At 58.5% G+C, this 20339-nt stretch overlaps 1 protein-coding gene across 2 annotated transcripts in view; it reads left to right on the forward strand.

The window, feature by feature from the left end:
• DTX1 (deltex E3 ubiquitin ligase 1) overlaps positions 1-20339 on the forward strand; it is a 34621-nt gene that overhangs the window by 11190 nt on the left and 3092 nt on the right. The window contains exons 1-4 of one of the 2 annotated variants that reach the window (XM_053205867.1): positions 5552-5770; positions 6385-7078; positions 19574-19635; positions 20007-20168. In XM_053205867.1, coding sequence (XP_053061842.1) covers positions 6390-7078; positions 19574-19635; positions 20007-20168 — 913 coding nt within the window. In that variant the 5' untranslated portion in view covers positions 5552-5770; positions 6385-6389. Of the gene's footprint in view, positions 1-5551; positions 5771-6384; positions 7079-19573; positions 19636-20006; positions 20169-20339 lie in introns of those variants that run through there. The other variant, XM_053205865.1, reaches the window with a different exon arrangement.

Genomic DNA, 20339 nt, shown 5'->3' on the forward strand with positions numbered 1-20339 from the left:
GGCCAGCCGTGGGGACCGTCGGGGAGGGCCCAGGGAGAGGACCTCTATCCTGGAAGGTCAAACGGCAGGCTGGAGCCTCCTCCCCGTGCCTTGCCCAGCCTCCGTGCGTCAGTCTCCTCCTCTGGAAAATGGGCTGGTGGGAGCAGGGCAGTAAAGGCGGCAGCGATGGGAGTCAGGGTGCGGGTCTGGCTAGACCACTCGCTTGCATGGAATATCGGGCATGTTCCTAAACCACTGGGTGCCTCTGCTTCCTCACCCCTAATGCGGGGTAATAAAATCCCTACCCCATGGGGCCGTCATGAGGATTACCCAAGTTGACGTGAACCTGCCCCATGCGACTGTGTTCTCTGACTGGGTCCTAGGGGTGTTAGGATTACTTCTGGGGTTGGTGGGGGGGTCAGTAAAGTCCCTCACTGGGGCCTGGCAGCCAGTGGGTGCTCAACTCAGGCTCAACCCGCTGCCCAACCCCTGATCTCAGGCCTCAGCCTGGGGCAGGACTCCCTCTGCCGGACAGGAAGTCCCGTGGCTACCTCCCTCTCCCACCGAGCCCTCCTTCCCGTGGGGGTCTGGGTGCCCCCACCCTGAGATCACTTCCCTCCGGGAAGCCACCTCCACTCCACCCCCCCCCCGGCCCCCGCCCCAGGGAGGGGTTCCCTGCTGGGCCTTAGGGCTGGCCCAGTCCAGGGAGGAACCCTCTGGAGTCTGAGAGGCAGGCAGGAGGGCATGGGGCCCTCCCTTCTCTCCACAGAGTCAGCTGCTTCTTAATGCCAAACGCTGGGTGCTGAGATGCCCACACGGCCCACCTCCAAGAACGGGGTCAGATCAGTACCACGTTCTTGGGGCAGAAACCTCGCACAGCTAAAGACAGTGAGTGAAGCTGAGGTAAGGTAGTGAGTTCCCCATCGCGGGAGGTATCCTAGGCCGGGGCTGAGTTGAACCCCTGAGAACCGGTGCAACCTGGCCATTCTGTTACTTCACGAATGGAACATCAGTCCCGGCCCTCCAGAGGTTTCACTGCTCTGGGCCTCCGTTGCCTCATCTGTAAAACAGGAATAATTCTGGTCCTTCCCTGGAAGGAGGGATAAAATGAGTTAGTGAAGGAAAGTGCTGGGCACAGCATCCGGCATACAGTGGGTGCTCAATAAATGCTAGCTCTGTCGTTCTGGCTGTAGCTACCGTCTGCCCCCATCCTCTCCGCTCCCTGCTCTCCCCTGTCTCTTGTCTCCCCTGACTCTCCCTGACTGTCTCAGTGTCTAGGTTTGGAGTTTTGTTTCTTTACGCCTCTCACCCTCGGCCTCCCTCTCTGCCCCCACCCCCACCCCCGGCTTCTCGCCGCCTCAGCATTTCCCGTTTCGATCTTGGTCTCCCTACGGCAGTCTCTCTGGGCATGTGTCTCTCTCTCTCTCTGTCTCTCTGTGTCTCTTTCCCCCTTGTCTCTCGCTCTGCTCTGTGTTTCCATCTCTTTCGTGGCCTCTGTCCCAGGCATGAGCTGCTTATGGGCCGCAGTGGCCGTGGCCGCCCCCACGCCCGGTCTCAGTGCGTTTAGCTCCCACAATCCTCCAGCTGACACTTGGCCAAGGCCCCTTTCCCCTCAGTTCAGCTGGAACAAGACTGCAATTTTTCAACCAGACATTCTTTTTTTAATTTCTTTTTTTAATGTTTATTCATTTTTTTTTTTTTTTTTTTGAGAGAGAGAGAGACAGATAGAGCGTGAGCAGGGGAGGGGCAGAGAGAGAGGGAGACACAGAATCCGAAGCAGGCTCCAGGCTCTGAGCCGTCAGCCCAGAGCCCGAAGCCGGGCTCAAACCCACGGATGCGAGATCATGACCTGAGCCGAAATCGGACGCTCAACCGACTGAGTCCCCCAGGCGCCCCTCAATCGAACATTCTTAAGAAACAAAGCGGAGTTTGGGGGACAGGTAACCAAAGCAGACACACAGAAACAGGCCTAGAAATGGTCCAAGCTTGACACAGTTTCCTAAACTGCCACGGGGGCACAGACCCTCGTGGCCGGCACAGCTGGGTGCCCTGGAGACCCAAGCGGGGAGCGGTCTGCTCGAGAAGGCCCAGCTATGCCTCCAGGCCCCCGGTTTCCCAGGCTGAAGAACCTCAGGCCCCATCTTAGACCCATGGTTCTGGCCAAAAATCTAGGCCAAAGCCGCTGGGCAGGAGAAGCACTCCGGCTCCCTTGGAAATCTGAAGATCGCGGCCCAGACGGGTCACTGGGGAACCAGCCGGCCCCCCTCGGCCTGGTCCACGGCCAGCCGGAGCCCGAGGTGGACGGGTGGGCGGGCGGGCTGCAGCGGGTGCCGCAGGGTGCAGGGCCCGGCGGGGAGGACAGCAGCTGCCCTAATTACTCCCGCTCTCCAGGTTCCAATCTCGTTTGAAAAGGACTCCAGGGACGCAGCCTTTAATAACTACCAGTAAACAGGCAGGAAAATCGATACCTTGTAAATAGAGCCCTGGAGAGAGGGACGCCTGGGCTAGCTGGTCCTGACCTGCTGGGAGGGCCCGTCGGAGTCCTTTGTTGCAGAGCTGGCCAACACTGGCCTCTGGAACCCTGTCCCCCCCGCCCCCACTTCCCCGGGGACCCCGGGTGCGCTTTGGCTCCTGAAGCCTCCGCTCCCCCTCCATTAAAACCAGCCTCTCTCCTCCTCTTTCCCTGACTCGTGCCAAGTAGGTTGCCTCTTTCTGTTGCAGACGCCTCCTTTGCACCGGGCTTTGTGCCTGGCGCTGGGAACACAGGCGTGGGTCCGACCTGGTTCTTGTCCTCCTGAGGGTCATCAACCGGCGAGGGAGATTAAGCACAAAAACGAATTAATGACAGCACAAGGACAGGTGTGCAATGTACAGCTGCATGTGCCAGTCGCAGCGGCAGAAACACAAAAGCGCTTCCGGGAGGAGGTAGACGCATGGAGGGTTTTGTTGGATGAATAGGAGTTCACCGAGGGAACAAGGGCCGGGAGAGGGGGCATGGGGGTAATGTGTGATGTAATAATAACAGCCGTCTCGGTTAACATTCACCGAGCACTTACTGTGGCCGAGCACTCTGCTGAGCCCCTATGACAGGCATTGTCTTGTTCTGTCCTACGGTAATTCTTTGGCGCATGTATTAATACGCCCATTTCACAGATGAGGACACTGAGGCTATGTGTGGAGCCAGGATCTGCAAAGGCCTGTGAGACTTCTGAGTTGTTTCTCTCAACCACTTAATTCTACACCTCCCACCTCTGCCCCTACCCTGCCCCGCTCAAGTCACGATGCACAGGGGTGGTTAAATAAAGCAAGTTCCCATCCTTTCCTTTACCATCCCAGGGGCTACAGCGCGGTGCCTCAACCCTCCCAGGAGGCTAACGGTGGTGCCTCAGGCCCATCAGACCCGAAGATCATCTGTCGTGAGCCCTCAATCAGGAGCAGAGCAGGAGCAGGATCCGGAAAGGTTTCCTATAACCCCTCTCAGGCCTGTCCTAGAGGAACACCATTGTCCGGGGAAAAAAATCAATATGCACGCACTCAATTAAGAAGATAAATCAGGCATCAGAATGAGGCAGCCCGAGAGGCCCCGGGAGGGAGGTTTTCCTATGATTGGCTTGACCAATACAGGCGTCCAGGGACATCACCCTCACGTCAATGCCTACAACTCTGTGCCTTGATTTCCCCAGCTCTCAGGGTCTGACCGGGCAGGGGTAGTCCATAGCCCTTGGGTTCTGATAGAGGATCCCTCGGACAGCTCAGGAGAGAGAAGTCTGAACAAGGCAGGGGGACGTGGGGGTCCTCAGGAAGGTCCACGGGGGATCCCCACCCATCTGGTTGTAGATCCCCGGGCCAGGCACCTTGGAATTGTGCCCGTTAACGGTGGAAATGCCCTCCATGTTGTGAGGGCCTACTGCCTGCCAGGCTCAGTGCTCGCCAGGGATACAGCAGTGAGCAAAGCAGTCGACTAAGATCCCTGACCTCTTGGGCTGACAGCCTAGTGGGAAGAGACAAGGAAAAAAGAAAGTATGCAGATTAACCTATCATATCAGGCAGTGCCGAGTACTAGGAAGAAAAAGAAAGCAACAAGACGTGTTCGAAAGGTGGTCTGGGAAAGCCTTCCTGAAGAGGTGACTTCCGAGCAGAGACCTGAAAGGAAGGAAACTATGAGAACATCTGGGACGCACTGAGTCAGATTCCAGGTGGAGGGAACAGCAGACACAAAGCCCCGGGGCCGGATAGTGCTTGGGGCGCTGGGGGAATGACAAGGAGGCCAGGGTAACTGGAGTGGAGTGAGAGAGAGGGAGGTGGTAGGTGATACGTCAGAGAGGAAGACGGGACGTTGTGGCCTCACGGGGCTTGGTAGGAGCTTTGTAGACAACGTGGGACTTTGCGGGTCATGGCGATGACTTTGGCTTTTACTCCAAGCGAGGGGGGAGCCCTGAGAGGATTTTGAGCAGGAGAGAGATGTAATCCGATTTGCACTGAACAAGATCCCGCTGGCTGCCATGTGGGGAACAGACTGCAGATGGCAAAGGGAGAAGCAGAGACCAGTCGTGAGTCTACTGCACCAGTCAGGCAGGAGAGACCCAACGGTCTGGACCTGGTAGAATCAAAGCAGGGAGGAGAAGTGGCCGGGTGTGGGGTTTGTCTGAAGGCGGAGGAGGTGACTGGCTTTCCTGGATGTGAGGTGCGAGATAAGTCAGGGATGAGTCCGCGTTTGGGGGCGGCCGGGAGCACAGAGCTGTCAGCAACTGCCAGGGGGAGCACTTCGTGGGGAGCAGATGCAGGGCGGGGAGAGATCAGAGCCCCGCTCCAGCAGAGCTGAGTTTGAGATGCCTGTTGGACCGCCTCAGGAAGGGGCCAAGGAATCAGCTGGGCTTTGCTGGTGCCCATTTTGGAGATGAGAAAGCCGAAGCCAGGGCTGTTGAGTCACCTGGCCACAGTCACAGAGCTGGCAAGCTGGGCAGCTGGGCCTTGAAATGAAGTCTGTCTGCCTCCCGGCCCTGGAGCCCAACCCAGACCCTGGGCTCTGTGGCTATTCTCGCCGAATCCTCCCTGCAGCTCTGTGTGAGGGGGCGGGTGGGTCATGGGTTAGCGGCACCTTCATTTTCGAGATGGGGCCCCCCCGGGACGTAGGGAGGCTGAAGGGACCTGCCCACAGTTGAGGAGCAGTGGAGCGCACAGCCTTCCCACAGGTGTGCCAGGTGAACCCAGCAAAACGATCCCTCCACTGTAGTCCCGAGGCGCAGAGCAAGCTAAAGCCTCTGAGAAGTCCTGCAGCCCGGACCTTGCCTTCTCTCTGTTTCACGCGGGGTCCCGTGGAGCCTGGCTCTCGGGGATCGCCTAGAGCTTTGGGAGACATGAAGCAGTGACTGGGAGCAAAACCTCAGTGCCCTCCTTTTTAAAATGGGGGCACCAATGCTCACGTGGCTGGGGTTATCACGTGGGTATGTGCATTCTGAATGAGCACTCAGTGTGGAGCCCGCAAAAGTGCACTGGGCCAATGCGCGTTAAGGGAAGGCACAAATGAACAAACAGATGAGTGGAAAACAAAAGGATCGGTGGGCGAAGGGATGGACAGATGCAGGAATTAGCAAAAGGCGTGGAGGAATGCAAGGGGGAGTAACCGACCCCCAAACGGATCGGTGTCTGGACCAGTGAATGCGCTCATGCGTCCGGCAGATATCTGCCGAGGACCTACTGTGCGCAGGCGCTGAGGATACAGCAGGGAGTAAAACCGAGTCCCTGCCTTGGTGACATTCTAGCGAGAGGAGACAGAAGACAAGATAAATAGGTAAAATATAACTTATGCCAGATGGAGAAAGCCAAGCGGGGATGGAGAGAGAGAAAAGGAAGGATGTGGAGGGGTGGCACGTTTTTAAATAGGGTGGCGGTAAATGAGGGGATGACTGAATGCTTGAATTACATTACCGAGTGAGGAAAAAAAAAAATATCAATGAGGAGCATCCGGGATGGCTGCAGGCATGGGAGAAGGATCTAAGGAAAGAAGGAGCGAGTGAAGGAGCCCAGGAGGATAGGAGTGCAGGAACTAAGGCATGAATGAATGAAGGAGCCAATGGAAGAATGATTGAGGAGAGGAATTAGCGCTGGCATTCAAGCACCCATGAGGGGGATGGGTGAAGGCAGTCTGGGATGGGTGAGCTCGCGGAGGCGGGGGGGGGGGGGGAGGGGGGGGCCGGCATGCCCCCCACTGGCCCGAACAGTCCCCACCCCACCCCACCCCCACCCCCTGGCCCTTCCCGTCCCGTCCCGGGGCAGCGGGGTGCCTGCCCGTCCCGTCCCGTCGCGCCCGCCCGGCCCGGGCCCCCGCTGTGCGGCCCCCCCCCCCGGGGTGGGGGTGGGGGGAGGGGGGCCCGCTCTGACCGCCCCTCCCCCTTGTGAGCGCAGGCACCATGCGGCCGGTGCGGCGCAACTTCTACGACCCGTCGTCCGCGCCGGGCAAGGGCATCGTGTGGGAGTGGGAGAACGACGGCGGCGCGTGGACGGCCTACGACATGGACATCTGCATCACCATCCAGAACGCCTACGAGAAGCAGCACCCGTGGCTCGACCTCTCGTCGCTCGGCTTCTGCTACCTCATCTACTTCAACAGCATGTCGCAGATGAACCGCCAGACGCGCCGGCGCCGCCGCCTGCGCCGCCGCCTGGACCTGGCCTACCCGCTCACCGTGGGCTCCATCCCCAAGTCGCAGTCGTGGCCCGTGGGCGCCAGCTCGGGCCAGCCCTGCTCGTGCCAGCAGTGCCTGCTGGTCAACAGCACGCGCGCCGCCTCCAACGCCATCCTGGCCTCGCAGCGCCGCAAGGCGCCTCCCGCGGCCCCGCCGCCGCCGCCTCCCGGAGGGCCGCCCGGCGCGCTCGCCGTGCGCCCCAGCGCCACCTTCGCGGGCGCCGCGCTCTGGGCCGCGCCCGCCGCCGGCCCCGCCGAGCCCGCGCAGCCCCCCGGGGCGTCCCCGCGGAGCCCGAGCGCCCCCGGCGGCGGCGGCGGCGGCGGCGGCGCGCCCACCCCGGGGCAGAACAACCTCAACCGGCCCGGGCCCCAGCGCGCCACCGGCGTGAGCGCACGCGCCTCCATCCCGCCCGGGTAAGACGGGCCCCGGGCGCAGGGTGGCTGCCCTCCGGGGCTAGGAGCGCACGGTCACAGTCCTTAGAACAGTCGTAAGCGATTTCTAGCGTCTAGTGAATAATTCGCTTGGTGCCAGGCAGTGATTAAAGCACCTTAGCGCGTTCCCGCTGGTGTACGTCCACGCGCAGGGGCGCTGCGTACGAGGTAGGTACCGCCATCAGCCCCGATTCGCAGGGAGGGCTCGTAACTACCCCCCCCCCCCCCACCAGTTCACGAGCCCTGGGGCTGCAGCGGCAATAGCGGTGTGCGTTCCTTGTGCATCACTTGCTAACCTGTCTGCCTCGCCTCGTCTGTTACCCCCAGACGACTCCACCAGGCCCGTGTTGCAGCTGGGGAGGCTGAGGCTGGGAGCGGTCTGCTCCCTTCTGACGGTCCCCCAGCTGGAGAGCGGGGCGTGGAATTCAGAGCCGGAGGATTCCAGAGTCTGTGTTGTGTTGTCTTGGAGTTTTTAGAGGGTTTCAGCCCCTCCCCTAGACTAGGCCCATCTCGCGCCGAGGCCCCAGCACACACTAGCCACTGGCTCAGAATACCTTCCCCATAGGCCGCGCCTGAAATGGCACCGTTAACTTTGGGCGAATGTGGTGTTTCGCAGCTCAGGAGAGGCCCAGGTGACCCGGGGCGGTGGTGGCAGGGGGGTGGCGGATGTGGGAGAAGTCAGGGGCACCAGAGCCAGCCTCTCTGCTCTTGTTTCAGCCAGAGCAACCCTTTTAGGAATCTGCTGGCTTTCCCAGCAGGATTTCACTGAGGAAAGGAAACCCCATCATACCAAATATGGAAACCCTCCGGGGAAGGCAGCCCAGGCCCCCAGACCCAGCGGGTCAGCTTCCAGACCCCCGGAGCCCCGTCTCCATCAGCCTGAGAGAGTGGGGATGAGAAGGAAGAGTAAAGACCAGACCAGAAGACCAGGTTGGGGTGTGGGTCGTGGTGCCCCAGACGTGCCAGCTCTGCTTAGATCCCTGTGGGGTGGCCCAGGCAAGACCAGCCAAGGTCGGATCTGGACACGACCTTTGAGGTCACCACATCCGGGCTTCCTTTTTCACCAGGGGAAACTGAGGCCTGGAGAAGGGAAGAGACCCCAAAGCTGGCTGCCTTGTCCGCCTTCTGTCCCTTTGAAAGTGACTGCTCACGTTCAGACCCCCTGTCAGCCCCTTCCGAGTTGTGAGGTCTGGGGCGTGCCCTTCACGGAGCCTCAGCCTCCCCATCTGGCAAATGCGAACGGAATCTCCACTGCGTGGGGACACCGTGTACCTGGACACAGCGCCTGCTCATCGCAGTGGTGCGGCAATGGCAGTGAGGACCCTGGTCATCCAGGGAGAGGGTCGGTGCGGGGGCCAGAGGAGCCGAGAATGCCTCCTAATTCTTCAGGCAGACTGCAGCAGCGGCCGCCTGCCTCCCTGCCCCCTCCGCTCGGGTCATGCCTCTGGGGGGAGGGCGTGAGCCATGGGGACAGGCAGAGGGGCACCCTGTGCAGCCCCGGCCTCAGGCAGGCCCGGTGCCAACAGGGAGGAGCCCTGAGGAGGTCAAGAAGTCCTCTTGGGACTCAGCCACCAGGGGTCGTGGGACTGGAGCGTTCCTTGTGGCTCTGTTATGAGAAGGGAGGGGCAGGACCAGGAGGGTTCAGGCACCTCTGCAGCAAGAATTTGAGAACCTTCTCTTGGGGGCTGTATTGTCATAACCCCGTAGTGGGTTATGAAATCGAAAGGCTGTAGCCAGAATTTTCTTGCGATGGGATGGAGTGGAATGGGATAGGATAGGATAGGATAGGGTAAAAAGAAAAGAAAAGAAGAAAAGAAAATACTGGCACGTGTCCTACCCAGTGACCGTAAGACCTGTCCCGGGAACCCTGTGCAACTCTCTCTCCTACACGCGTTCGGCGGGTTTCCAGGTGAAGTGAACGTCTTAGCCGCTGATGAAATTCGTACCATCCACGGTTCCAGAGCAGGCTGGGAGTCGCTCAGCTTTTATGGCCCGATATTATTTCTCCAGACACGTACTGAGGGCGTGTGTTCAGAGAACTGAGCAAGACACATGGGGCCCAGACTGGTGGGGAGACGGGCATAGGCAGCCAGCAAATAAATGAGTAAATGAGCACCGTGGCTGGAGAGAGAGGGAAGCGCCGGGGAGATAGCGGGACAGGGCGGTTGGGTGGCGAGGGAACGGGGGCGGGGGGGGGGGGGCAGGGAAGACCCCTCTGAGGAGGGAGCCAGATCCGAGGAAGGCTATTCCAGGTAGAGGGAGCAGCATAGGCGATTTCAGCGGGGCTTGGAGCACATGGCACATGCCGGGGAGGGCTGGAGGTGCGAGGGGCGGGTCAGAAGGAGCAGGACATCTCAGGCGGATGCAGGTGCAAAGGAGCGGAGGTGGGAATGAATCCAGCAGGTTCTGGAGACCATACAAGGATGGGGGTTTCCTGCTGGAACAGTAGGGGGTGAGATGTTTCCCAAGGGGGGGGTGTACAGAGCCAGATTGTGGGGGCCTTAGGGGAGCCCGGGCTTGGTGCTGCCTAAGTGGGGAGCTATAGAGTGTGCTTGAGCTTAAGAGGGCTGTGGGGACAAGAAGAATTTCTCCCTGGGGGTGTTGTGCTGATCATTAAACGTGTCCTCCGGTCTCCCCAGCCACGCGCCCCCCTCCTCCTCCCCCTGGGAATGGCCGTCACCCTCTCTGAGAACAGACATTGGCTGAGAAAGGGGGGGGTGTGTGCGAACTGTCGAGGGGTTTCTCATCTGTCCCCAGCCACACAGACCCTGCCCGGCCAGACAAGCCTGTGTCAAGGCCCCCAGGCCTCCTCTCCGAGGAACCCCAGCTAAAAATACTCTGGCTCCGAGTGGAGTCTGCCTGGGAATGAGGGGGAACGAGGGGTGTGTGAACAGGGGAGCAGAGCCTGGCTCCCCCAGGCTGAGGCCTCTGTTGCCGGGGCAAGAGAGGCCCAGGCATAGCCTACGAGGGGAGAGATGGGGGTCTCTGAGGAGCCAGGCAGCCAGCTCCACCAGCCCCCCCAGCCCCGCCCTGGTCCCCCACACCCCAGAGCCCTCACGGCCCTCTGCACGATCCCTCTGCCTCTGGGTTTATGTGTCCGGTTTCCTCTTTGTGAGGACACCAGTCCTTGGTTAGGGTCCACCCTAACGTTGGACCTCGTTCTTGTCCCCTCTCCAAGGACCCCGTCTCCAAAAGTGTCTGAGGGCCTGGGGGGGCATCAACATAGATGTTCTAGGAGGACACGGTTCAACTGGTAACAGTGTTTCTGTGGCTCCCTGTGTCTCTGCGTCCATCTGTCTGTCTGTCGTTCCTTCTCCCTGCCTTTCTTGTTCCTCTCCGCTCTCTCCTCTGCACCTCCGTCCGTCCCTCAGGACTGAGACGAACCCAGAGTCTAGTCCTTTCCCGGTTGGGTGACCTTGGGGGCATGGCTTCCCTCCCCTAGCCTCAGTTTTCCCATCTGACAAACGGAGCTAAAACTGCCACCCCTCATGCGTGCTGGCTGGCTCCGGAGGGCCCGTGACACGCAAAGCTTTAAAGTCGCCCACCCCGTAGGATCATTTCACACCCGCATCTCAGCCCTGGGTGGGGAACAGGGCAAGAGGCCCAGAGAGGGGCACCGACTTGCCCAGTGGGGCCAGAGTGTCCCTCTGGCCTGGGTATTTTTCCACTGCCCCTGTGACGGGGCGGGGAGCCAGCTGGCAGCCTGGGCCTGGGGGACACGCAGGGGTGGGGACGATCCGCCCTGTCTCCTGAGAGGGCAGCATCCAGCACTTTGGAACACAGCTGTGGGGCAGACTCAGAGTTTCCACCCCACGTGGTGGAGGGGAGAGGGGACAGCTGCAGGCCTGTTTCCATTTACTGGGCACTTGCTTTGTCCCAGGCCTCATTTCTCGCCTTTGACACACAGGCATTGCCTGTCTTAATGCCCACAGAAACCCAACCTGGCAAGTCCGATTTCCCCCGTTCTTCGGGTGAGGAAACGAGGCTCCAAAAGGCTGACACTCGCTCCGGGTCCCCCAGTCAGGACTGTGATTCAAAATCCCCAGTTGGCCAGGGTATCGGGGTGCCTGACCCCTCCCTGTCTGTCCACCCCAGAATTCCTGCCAGGGCCCCAGAGACCCAGTCCTGATTCCACCGGGTGTCGGGGAGCCCCGGGGTTCAGACGGGCCTGGCTTCGGCACCTCCTCTCCCTGTGGGACCCCAGGGGGACTCACTGTCCCCTCTGGTCCTCAAGTGTCTGCCTGCACCTGTGAAGCGGGGCCGGCAACCCAGGCCGCTGTCCAGCATGAGGCTGGGTGTCAAAGTGCCTGCGTTTTCAAGTCTCCTCCGTCTACACCACCCGCTAGTGGTGGGGAGCCTTGCTGCTCCCTTCCAGGCCTGTCAGACTTGTACATCACGTCAACCTGAGCTGTGCCACAGAGATGCCGCCTGAGTGGCATTTTCCTACCTCTGGTTCTCGGTAAGCCTGAGAACCTCTCCCTGTTTTCTGGCCACCAGTGGCTCCTTCTTTTGCCAATTACGTGTGTATTCCCTTTGCTTCGCCTCCTCTTGGGCTATTTGCTGCTTCCTTATTGACTTGCGCACGCTCCTTCTGCATGAAGCCGATTAACCCTTTATCCATCATGTTTTTACCTGTCACAGTTTGCTGTTTCTTTTTACCTTCCTTATACCCTACGTTCATCTGTTTGTTTGTTTGTTTGTTTTTTTAATGAATTAACCCCTATGTATTGAACAACTCCTGTGTGCCAGGCATTGTTTGGGGCCCTGGGGAGGCAAGGGTGAATAAGGCAGATAATCCCGACCCTCCCGGAACCACAGTCTAGTGACTGGCAAGCAATAAACTAAGTAAATAAATTCTAGAACATGGTCCAGGGAGAAGTAACTGCTTCAGAGGAAAAATAGCGGAAGACACATAAGCACGGATGACAGGGATATAATTTTAAATAAAGAGGTCAGAAGAGGCCTCACTGAGAATGTAACGTTTGAGCAAAGACCAAAGGAGGTTAAAAAGCAAGCCACGCGGAGAACTGGGGGAAGAGCATTCCAGTCAGAGAAGCAGCTTGTACAAAGGCCCTGAGGCAGGAGTGGGCCCCGTATGTTTGAGGAGGTCAGTGTGGCTGCAGAGGGCGGGTGGTGATAGAAGAGGTCAGAGATGGAAATGGGGCCAGTCCTATAGGGCCCTGAGGCCGGGGCCGGGTGGGCGGGGACTTTGGCTTTTATTCTGTGTGAAATGGAAGCCAGCAGGCTGTGACTTTGTTGTAACAGGTTTCCTCTGGATGTTGGGAATATGCTATAGGCGGGACCAACGCAGGTGACAGGAGACGGTCTGGACGATATACGCGTATTTGGGTATTTTCCTCCTGTTTTTTGGGGTTTTTTTTGTTTTTTTTAATGTTTTGTTTATTTTTGAGACAGAGAGAGACAGAATGTAAGCAGGGGAGGGGCAGAGAGCGAGGGAGACACAGAATCCGAAGCAGGCTCCCGGCTCCGAGCGGTCAGCCCGGAGCCCGACGCGGGGCTCGAACTCCGGGACCGTGAGCTCATGACCTGAGCCGAAGTCCGATGCTTACTGAGCCATCCAGGCGCCCCTACGTTTTCATTTTAAAGAATTCGTATTTCGTTCTCCGGTTTTTTCATAGGCATTACATTTCGGTGCTTCAAAAACACCAAAGGACTGAAAGATACAACATGAAAAAGTCTCACCCTCACCGCGTCCCCGTGTCCCCATTAGGCCTCTGGCCTGCCCACCCTCCCCCCTTTCCTGGCCTCGCTGGTGTGCAGTCTCCCCTCCCTCCCTCCCGGCGGGCGCCTCACCACAAGGTCAAACCCAACACCCCCAAGCGCCAGACCTGAAGCACTTCCTGCCCTGCTCCCTGGGAGGCCAAACCACATACTCCTGTCTGCAAGCGGCAGCCCCAGGCCGTGGGAACCGGCAGCCCTCCCCTCCCCGCCCCCCTCCCCCTGCCTGGGTTCCCCTGACAGAGCACTGCTCTGGGGGCTTGAGGGGACCCGGGGTTTGAAGGAGGGTGGTGCTGAGCCCCCAGGCCCCTGGATAAATCTGGCCCTAAATGGCAGCCACCCCTCATAAGGTCTCTCTAGGGGACTTCTGCACCGTTTTCTCCCCTAGGAGTGGACAGGGGCAGGGATGAGGGGTCCCATTTGACAGAGGGGAAACTGAGGCCCATAGAAGCTCAGAGCCTTGTCCAGGCAGAAAGGGGAAGTGAGCAAGGCCTCCACACAGCAGCCGTTGATGGCCTGTGGGTTTTGCTGGGCCCATGGGGCCCCCGGAGCTCACTGTGATGTCCTCGATGTCTGAAGCCCTGCAGAGGGGGTGAGAGTGGGGACGTGGCTGGCCCCAGGACTGTGGGCGTCAGGGGGTCGGGTGCAGGTGGAGTGGGCCACTGAATGGGGGCGGGCGAGGGGAGCAGGCCCAAGGAACGTGGGCGATGCCCAGGTGCTGCTCAACTTCCCTCTCCCGTGACATGGCACTCTCACTTCTGCCCCCTCGTCACCCACTTGGACCCGAATGACTGAGGCTGGAGCCTCCCAAGGGACTCCAGGGCAAGTGCCAGGTGTCCTGAGGGCACCTGAGGCCAGTCATGGGACCTGGAAACCATCATCAGAGAATGTGACGTGCCTGGGGCCTGCCCTGGCCATGGGGGCAGGGGGAGGACAGGAGCCAGATGTGGGCAGAGAGATGGAAACTCGGCTGCGCTAAAGGGCTGCGCTAAAGGGCGTGTCCATGTGGTTTCCTGCCTCCCGGGGGTCCTGAGCCCCTTTATTCCTGGGACAGGGAGGAGTGGCCAGAGCAAGCAGATGGGTCCACTTGTGCAGCTGATGTAGCCTCCCTGGGCCTGAGCCAGCTCCAGGGCCGCGGTCAAAAAATTCAACCCGCCTGTAGGGCACAGTGGGCTCAGAAAGCCCACTCAACTCCAGATGGCCCCGCAGATCAGCCCGGAGGGGTCGGCCCTGGCCGCTGACTCAGAAATTCCAGGAACTGGTGCCAGGTGCACCACTAACCAGCTGGGTGACCTTAGTGAAGTCACTTCCCCTCTCTTGGCCTCAGTCCCTCAAAACAGATGACAAACAGATTTCATCTCATGCACCATCTCCGCTTGAATGGTAACTAACATCTTGCTGGAGCACTCCTGAGGAGGAGTCTGGAGTTGCATTTTGGCTCAGTGGAAGGGAGAGCTGGGATTGATTGGTGATGCCTGCCGTGGGTGCGGAAGTGTAGCACTCACCTCATGCATTTGCCACCCCTGTGTCCACCTTGTTTCCGGGGGGACATTTGGTGTTAGAACTGCTGTTTCTAAGGGCACCAGCCCCCCCCCCCCCGCACCAAAGGGGCCACAGAGCTAGTAGACCAATTTCTTCCTCTATTCAGTACTTCCTGAGAACCCATGTGCGCAGAGTTTCATCTGCCATCCCAGGGTCACAGGGCCGGTTCAGACACATTTCTAGAAGCTCACAATCTGGCGGAGGAGGTAGGCGTGGAACCACACAACTAGAAAGCGAGATAGAAAATGTCTGTATCCTTAAAGAAAAGGAAAAAAAAATCAACATCATCCATGGTCTCTAGGGAATTAAAAGAAGGGGTAGATAGGAATCCACTTGAAGTAGATCAAAAAAAGCCTCGTGAAGAAAGACAGTGGCCTTTGGACCTGTCTTCAAAGGACAGATGTGAATTGGGAATAGACAGTATGGACAGGCAGGAGGAACAGTGTGGCAGAGGTACCCAGGCAGGAAAAGGGCAGGGAACAGTGTGAGGAACAGTGTGAGCAGCTAGGAAAATGTCACATTATCTCATCCTGTCTTTGAACATCGCCGCCCAGCCAGTGCATTTATGAAGCATCTCTGCTTGTCCTTTCTTGGCAAGGAGGAAAGCCACGTCCTCCATCCCTTGTATCTCAGGCGAATTCCGGTTGTTTTCTTTTCTTTTCTTTTTTTCTTTTCTTTTCTTTTCTTTTCTTTTCTTTTCTTTTCTTTTCTTTTCTTCCCTTCCCTTTTCTTTTTTTTCTTTTTCCTCTTTTCTTCTTTTCTTTTCTCTTTTCTTTTTTCTTTTTCCCTTCCTTCCCTTCCCTTCCCTTTTCTTTTCTTTTTTTTTTCCTCTTTTCTTTTCTTTTCTTTTTTCTTCCCTTCCCTTTTCTTTTCTTTTTTTCTTTTTCCTCTTTTTTCTTTTCTTTTCCTTTCTTTTCTTTTCTTTTCTTTTCTTTTCTTTTCTTTTCTGTTCTTTTCTTTCTCAGACAGAGCCTCCTGCTTAGGCCCCTAAGCCATGGAAAGAGAACTTGGGTTAGCGTGGCATGGCTAAGAGCACAAACCCTGGAGTCTGACAGCCTGGGCTGGAATCCTGGTCCCACCCCTGACAAGTTACTTCACCTCTCTGTGCCTCAGTTTCCCTCTCTCTAGATGGGACGTCACAGACGTTGGGGGACAATTAGATGAGGAAGTGAAGTGTGACAATGATGCCGGGCACATAGTACCTGGAATTCTTGACCATGGAGAACACCCCCCCCCCTCCTGCCTGTCCGTGGCACACTCAGGAAGACGGTTCCGTGTAATGCCCGGGTTCCCCGGAACCGCGCCAGGGAACCTCTGCCCTCAGGTGGGATGTGGAGCATTTCTGGGACTCTGTCGGTTTGCTTGTGCTGTTGTGCAGGGTGCCCACTGAGCACGCTCACTCTAAAAGGAGCACTGGCAGAGAGCCTCCAGGGGACTTGAGGCCACAGAGGGTGTCTCTCTGGGACATGTGCTTCCAGGCTCACTTCACCCGTGGGCACAGAACACACAGGGAGAAGGTGCCTGAGCGCGTACACGTGAGTCGTCCGCGCAGGACGTTCCCACAAAATTCAGCCCGCCCTCCTCCCTTCATGGAACAGGGCTCTATGGAGCATCTGCTATGTGCCGTATCCTGGGGTTGAAGTCAGGTGGCCTAGGAAGGTCTCTCTCGTGAGGTGGCATTGCAGCAGGGACCTAGGTGAGCCATTCAGCATCGGTGGGGGGGAAGGCCTTTGGGCAGACAGCACAGCAAGTGCCAAGGCCTTGACAGAAGGCTCAGACTATGTTAGAGCCACGGCAGATGTGTCCGGGGGAGAGAGATGGAGGGGGTAGGAGACGAGGTCACAGAGGCAGGGAAGGCCTGGTCAGACCAGACTTTATAATCAGGTCATGGTTAGCGCTAAATCAATCAGTCAATAAGGTAATGGCCGAGACAGAGGTTTCTCTGGAGTAAAATGGGAGGGCAGGTCTCTGACAAGGTGACATCCGAGCAGAAACCTGTGTCAAGTGAGGGATCAAGGCTTGAGGACATCCAGGGAAGAGCATTCTGGGAGAGAGAGCTCAGCAGGTGCAAAGGCCCTGGGGTGGGAATACGGCTGGCGTGTTCGAGGAACAGCAGGAAGACCAGGGGGGCTGGGGGAGAAGGGGCGAGGGGTGAGCCCAGGGCAAAGGGCTAGGTACCGGCTATCTCACATAGGGTAAGGGGGTCGGATTCTTCTCTGAGCAAGGTAGGAACCAAACGAGGTTGAGGGCAGAGGAGGAACAGACCTTGAGGCAGAGGTAGGTGCGACAGCAGGGAAACCAGCGTGGCAGCGGGACCCTTCTCCACACTGGGGTGGCCAGGCCTGGCTCCTGGTCAGAGCAGATCTCAAGGGGGTGCTGATGGCTTCCTCCTACCCTTTGCCAGGCTGGGCCCCGAGAGGGTGGAGCGCAGCGTGCGGGCCGACCCCCCTTCCGGGAGGCCTGCGGGCAGCAGACTCTTGTCCAGGACAGAAGGATGTTCTTGCTGACTGGGAGGAAACAGCGCATCCCACATCAAAAGGAGGCCCCGGGTGGCTCCCACGCTCGGGCATCGTGGGAACCCTGCTACCCTGGGTTCTCTCAGGGGGGCCTGCACGTCAAGAGAGGCTGGGGGCTGCCTTGAGACTGTTCCCCAGCTCTTGATGAGTAAATAAAAAAACAGCCCCCACCGTCACAGCCTACTCACAACCTTCTTCTTGGGAACAAGTCTCATTTTTGTAAATCGAGCCCTGTGGTTTTTAAGGGGTTTCAGGAATTGTAGGGCAGCTGAGATTTTTAAAACCTCCCCTTTCTGAGCACTCTCCCCCGCCCCCCGCTCCCTAACTCCCAGGCCAAAGACTCAGCAAAACCAGGGGCATGAGCTGGACCAGACATTGGGCGTGAGGTAAACCTCGGGTAGCGAACTGTCCTCACTGATCGGTAGGGGCCGTCCTGACCTGAAGGATTCTGCTCAGCTTGAGAGCGTGCAGTGATGGATTAGTGATGTCTGCCGCAGGTGGGCCATAAGGAGTAGTGCTTTGCACGCTACGTATTGTCCGTGCCCCCCGTTTTACGGATAGCCCTGGAGAAAAGGATTTTTTTCCATGAGATGGAAGGGGAAGGAAGGAGGTCGGGGAGACCTAAATATATCAAGACCTTAACAGACTGTCTACACTAGAACTCTTTTGAAGGACAGGGCAGGGAAGAGGAGAAGCTTGAGGTACGTGCCTCCTTGCTTTCCTGGAAGAGTATGGGGAGGCGTAAGATTAGGTGATACCCTTTAGGCAGGTCCTGGAGGATTATGACAGACCCCGAGAGGGTCGGATGGAAACTCAGCCCCATCTCTGGGCTCCCAGCAGGCTGCTAGAAGGAGAAAGTCATCCTCCACTCACAGCCCTGCCCCCAAACTATGAGCTTTGCGTGTTTTACCTCACTGGACCCTCATAAGGCTTTATGCCCATTACAGGTGGGGAAACGGAGGCACAGCACCTTTCCCCACACACACCTCGATTGGCCAGGCGCTGGGGGTCCCGCGGTGCCCGCCCACCAGTAGCACCGGTGCAGGAGCGGTGTTCGGTGGCCTTGGGTCACCATAGTGTTCGAGGACCCTGACATCTGCTCCCCAAGCCTGTGTTCCCTAGCGTGTGGATGTGTCCGTGTGCTTGTGTGTCTGCGTGGAGGTGTGTGTGCATGCCTCTGGGGTGGTCTGTGTGTGTGTGTGTGTGTGTGTGTGTGTATGCGTGTGCGTTTCTGGATCCACTGTGGCTGCACCCAAGCCTGCCAAGCATACCATTTGCTAAAAGATGCTTCCCAGCCAGCTCCCTAGTATCCTCTGTGCCTGCCAGGGGCAGGTGACCAGGCAGCCCCGGCCAGGCTCAGACCTGAGCAGCCAGGCAGAGGGGGTTGTCGCAGCAATTTCCCAGCTGTCGCGGCCCCCGTCCCTTCCTGGCACACCCCCCAGGCCCCTCTGGCGTCCCGGCCTTTGAGAACACTCCTGTCCATCAAGACATCCATCCAGCGTTTTGTGCCCGTCGACGGCAAGACAGTAGTTCACCTGCGTGTCCAAGCACTGAAGTCACGAAGACGCAGGCAGGCACACGGTCCAGGTCACCGCGGATCTTCTCAGTCAGCCCTCCCAACAGCCCTGGGGTGAGGTATCGTTATCCCCATTTTACAGGAAGGGAGACCAAGGGCCACAGAGGTGAAGTGACTCGCCCAGGCTCGTCACTGCAACACTTGCACAGCTTCCTCTCCCAGGTGAAGAGAAGACACTCTGTGACTCAGTGGGCCAAGGTGCGGGGAGGTGGAACTCTTCAGCCAGGCCTGCACGTCAACGGGGCGATGGTGGTGGTTAACGCCATTAGAGTCTTTATTAGGTGCCAGGAATTCTGGTGGACCCTTGACAGGCAGAATGTCATTGACTCCTCAGGGCAAACACGAGGTGCTGCTTTATAGATGGGAAACGGGCTTCTGAGAGGTGCCTGATGGGCTGCGTGTCAGCCAGACGGTTAGTGCTTATTAAGCTGAGCTATGAGAGCAGCTCTGGCTGATTTCAAAACCCAGAGAGCTCTTTGGTGGGGGAAGGCGAAGAGGGGAGGCAGGCTATGTTTTCTTGGGGACTTTTCATCTGAGGAGGGGACAGTGCCTTAGTTACAGGAACTGTCATCAGTAGATCTTCGAGAGGGGGGACGAAAGTGTTCCGTGTGAAATGTCTTTGGAAAACCTGGATTCATCATTGCTAATCATAGTTCCTTATGCAGGACTTATCAGAGCCTTTAAGATGCTCATATATGTTGTGAATTTCCAAGGAGGCAGTGAAGTGTTTCATAACTCATTTGCTCCCTGAATCCTTCTTTCCCAGAACCTTTTATAGGCACTAGTGCTCCATATAGGAAACTTGGAGAAATGCTAGAATGGCTACGTCACTAGGAGTTGGGTTTCAGGCACAGCGGCCAGTGGAAGGGAACTGTTGGCCCCCAAGCTCTCACAAGGGAGTAGGGAAGAGTCAGTACTCATTCCACTGTAACTGGGCAGAGGTCCCAATGACACCCCACCCCATAAGAGAAGGATGTCTATGTCCCTGGCGGTCATATTCTAAATGACACAGAGGTGCAGGTATGTCCGGAAGCCAAACCAGAGCCCTCGGATCTTCCGGTGTGTGGGGCTGAAGTCCAGCTGCGGCCTCTTTTCTCCCCTCAGGGTCCCCGCGCTCCCGGTGAAGAACTTGAATGGTACGGGGCCCGTCCCTCCGGCCCTGGCAGGTGAGATGCATCCCCGGAGGGGCAGAAGGGCGGGGCGCACGAGGAGGCAGCCCCACCTGTCTGCCCTGTGGCCCCGCCCCTTGGCGAGGCTGGTGGGCGGGGCCCAGAGGAAACGCCCCCTACCGTTGGACCGCGACGCCGGGGTAGGCGGGGCCCGCAGAAGGCGCTCCACTCGGCTTCCAGCTGGGGTGGGGCCCAGGGCCACCCCGCCCACCCACCCGGGGGCCCCCACGTTCGGGGCGGGGGGCGGGGCGGAGCAGGTGGGCGGAGCCTGGGGGAAGGCCTGCGGCGTCCTCCCGCTGGCGGGAGGGCTGGGTGGGCGGGGCCGGGAGAGCGCTCCGCCCCCTGACCGCCCCCGGCCGCGTCCCCAGGGATGACCGGGATCCTGCTGTGTGCCGCCGGCCTGCCCGTGTGCCTGACGCGGGCCCCCAAGCCCATCCTGCACCCGCCGCCCGTGAGCAAGAGCGACGTCAAGCCCGTGCCCGGCGTGCCCGGGGTGTGCCGCAAGACCAAGAAGAAGCACCTCAAGAAGAGTACGCCTTCCGCGCCGACCCTGGCCCCACTAACTAACCCTTGACCCTGACCCCTCAACTCCCATCTGTTCTTAGGACTTAGGCCTCCACCTCCGTCTCCTGATCTCCGCTCCCTTGCCCCTGACCCCCTCCGCCACCAACTCTGATTACATCAGCCGCTGGCATGTGACT

This window comes from Acinonyx jubatus, chromosome D3, assembly GCF_027475565.1.
Source record: "Acinonyx jubatus isolate Ajub_Pintada_27869175 chromosome D3, VMU_Ajub_asm_v1.0, whole genome shotgun sequence".
Lineage (NCBI taxonomy): Eukaryota > Metazoa > Chordata > Mammalia > Carnivora > Felidae > Acinonyx > Acinonyx jubatus.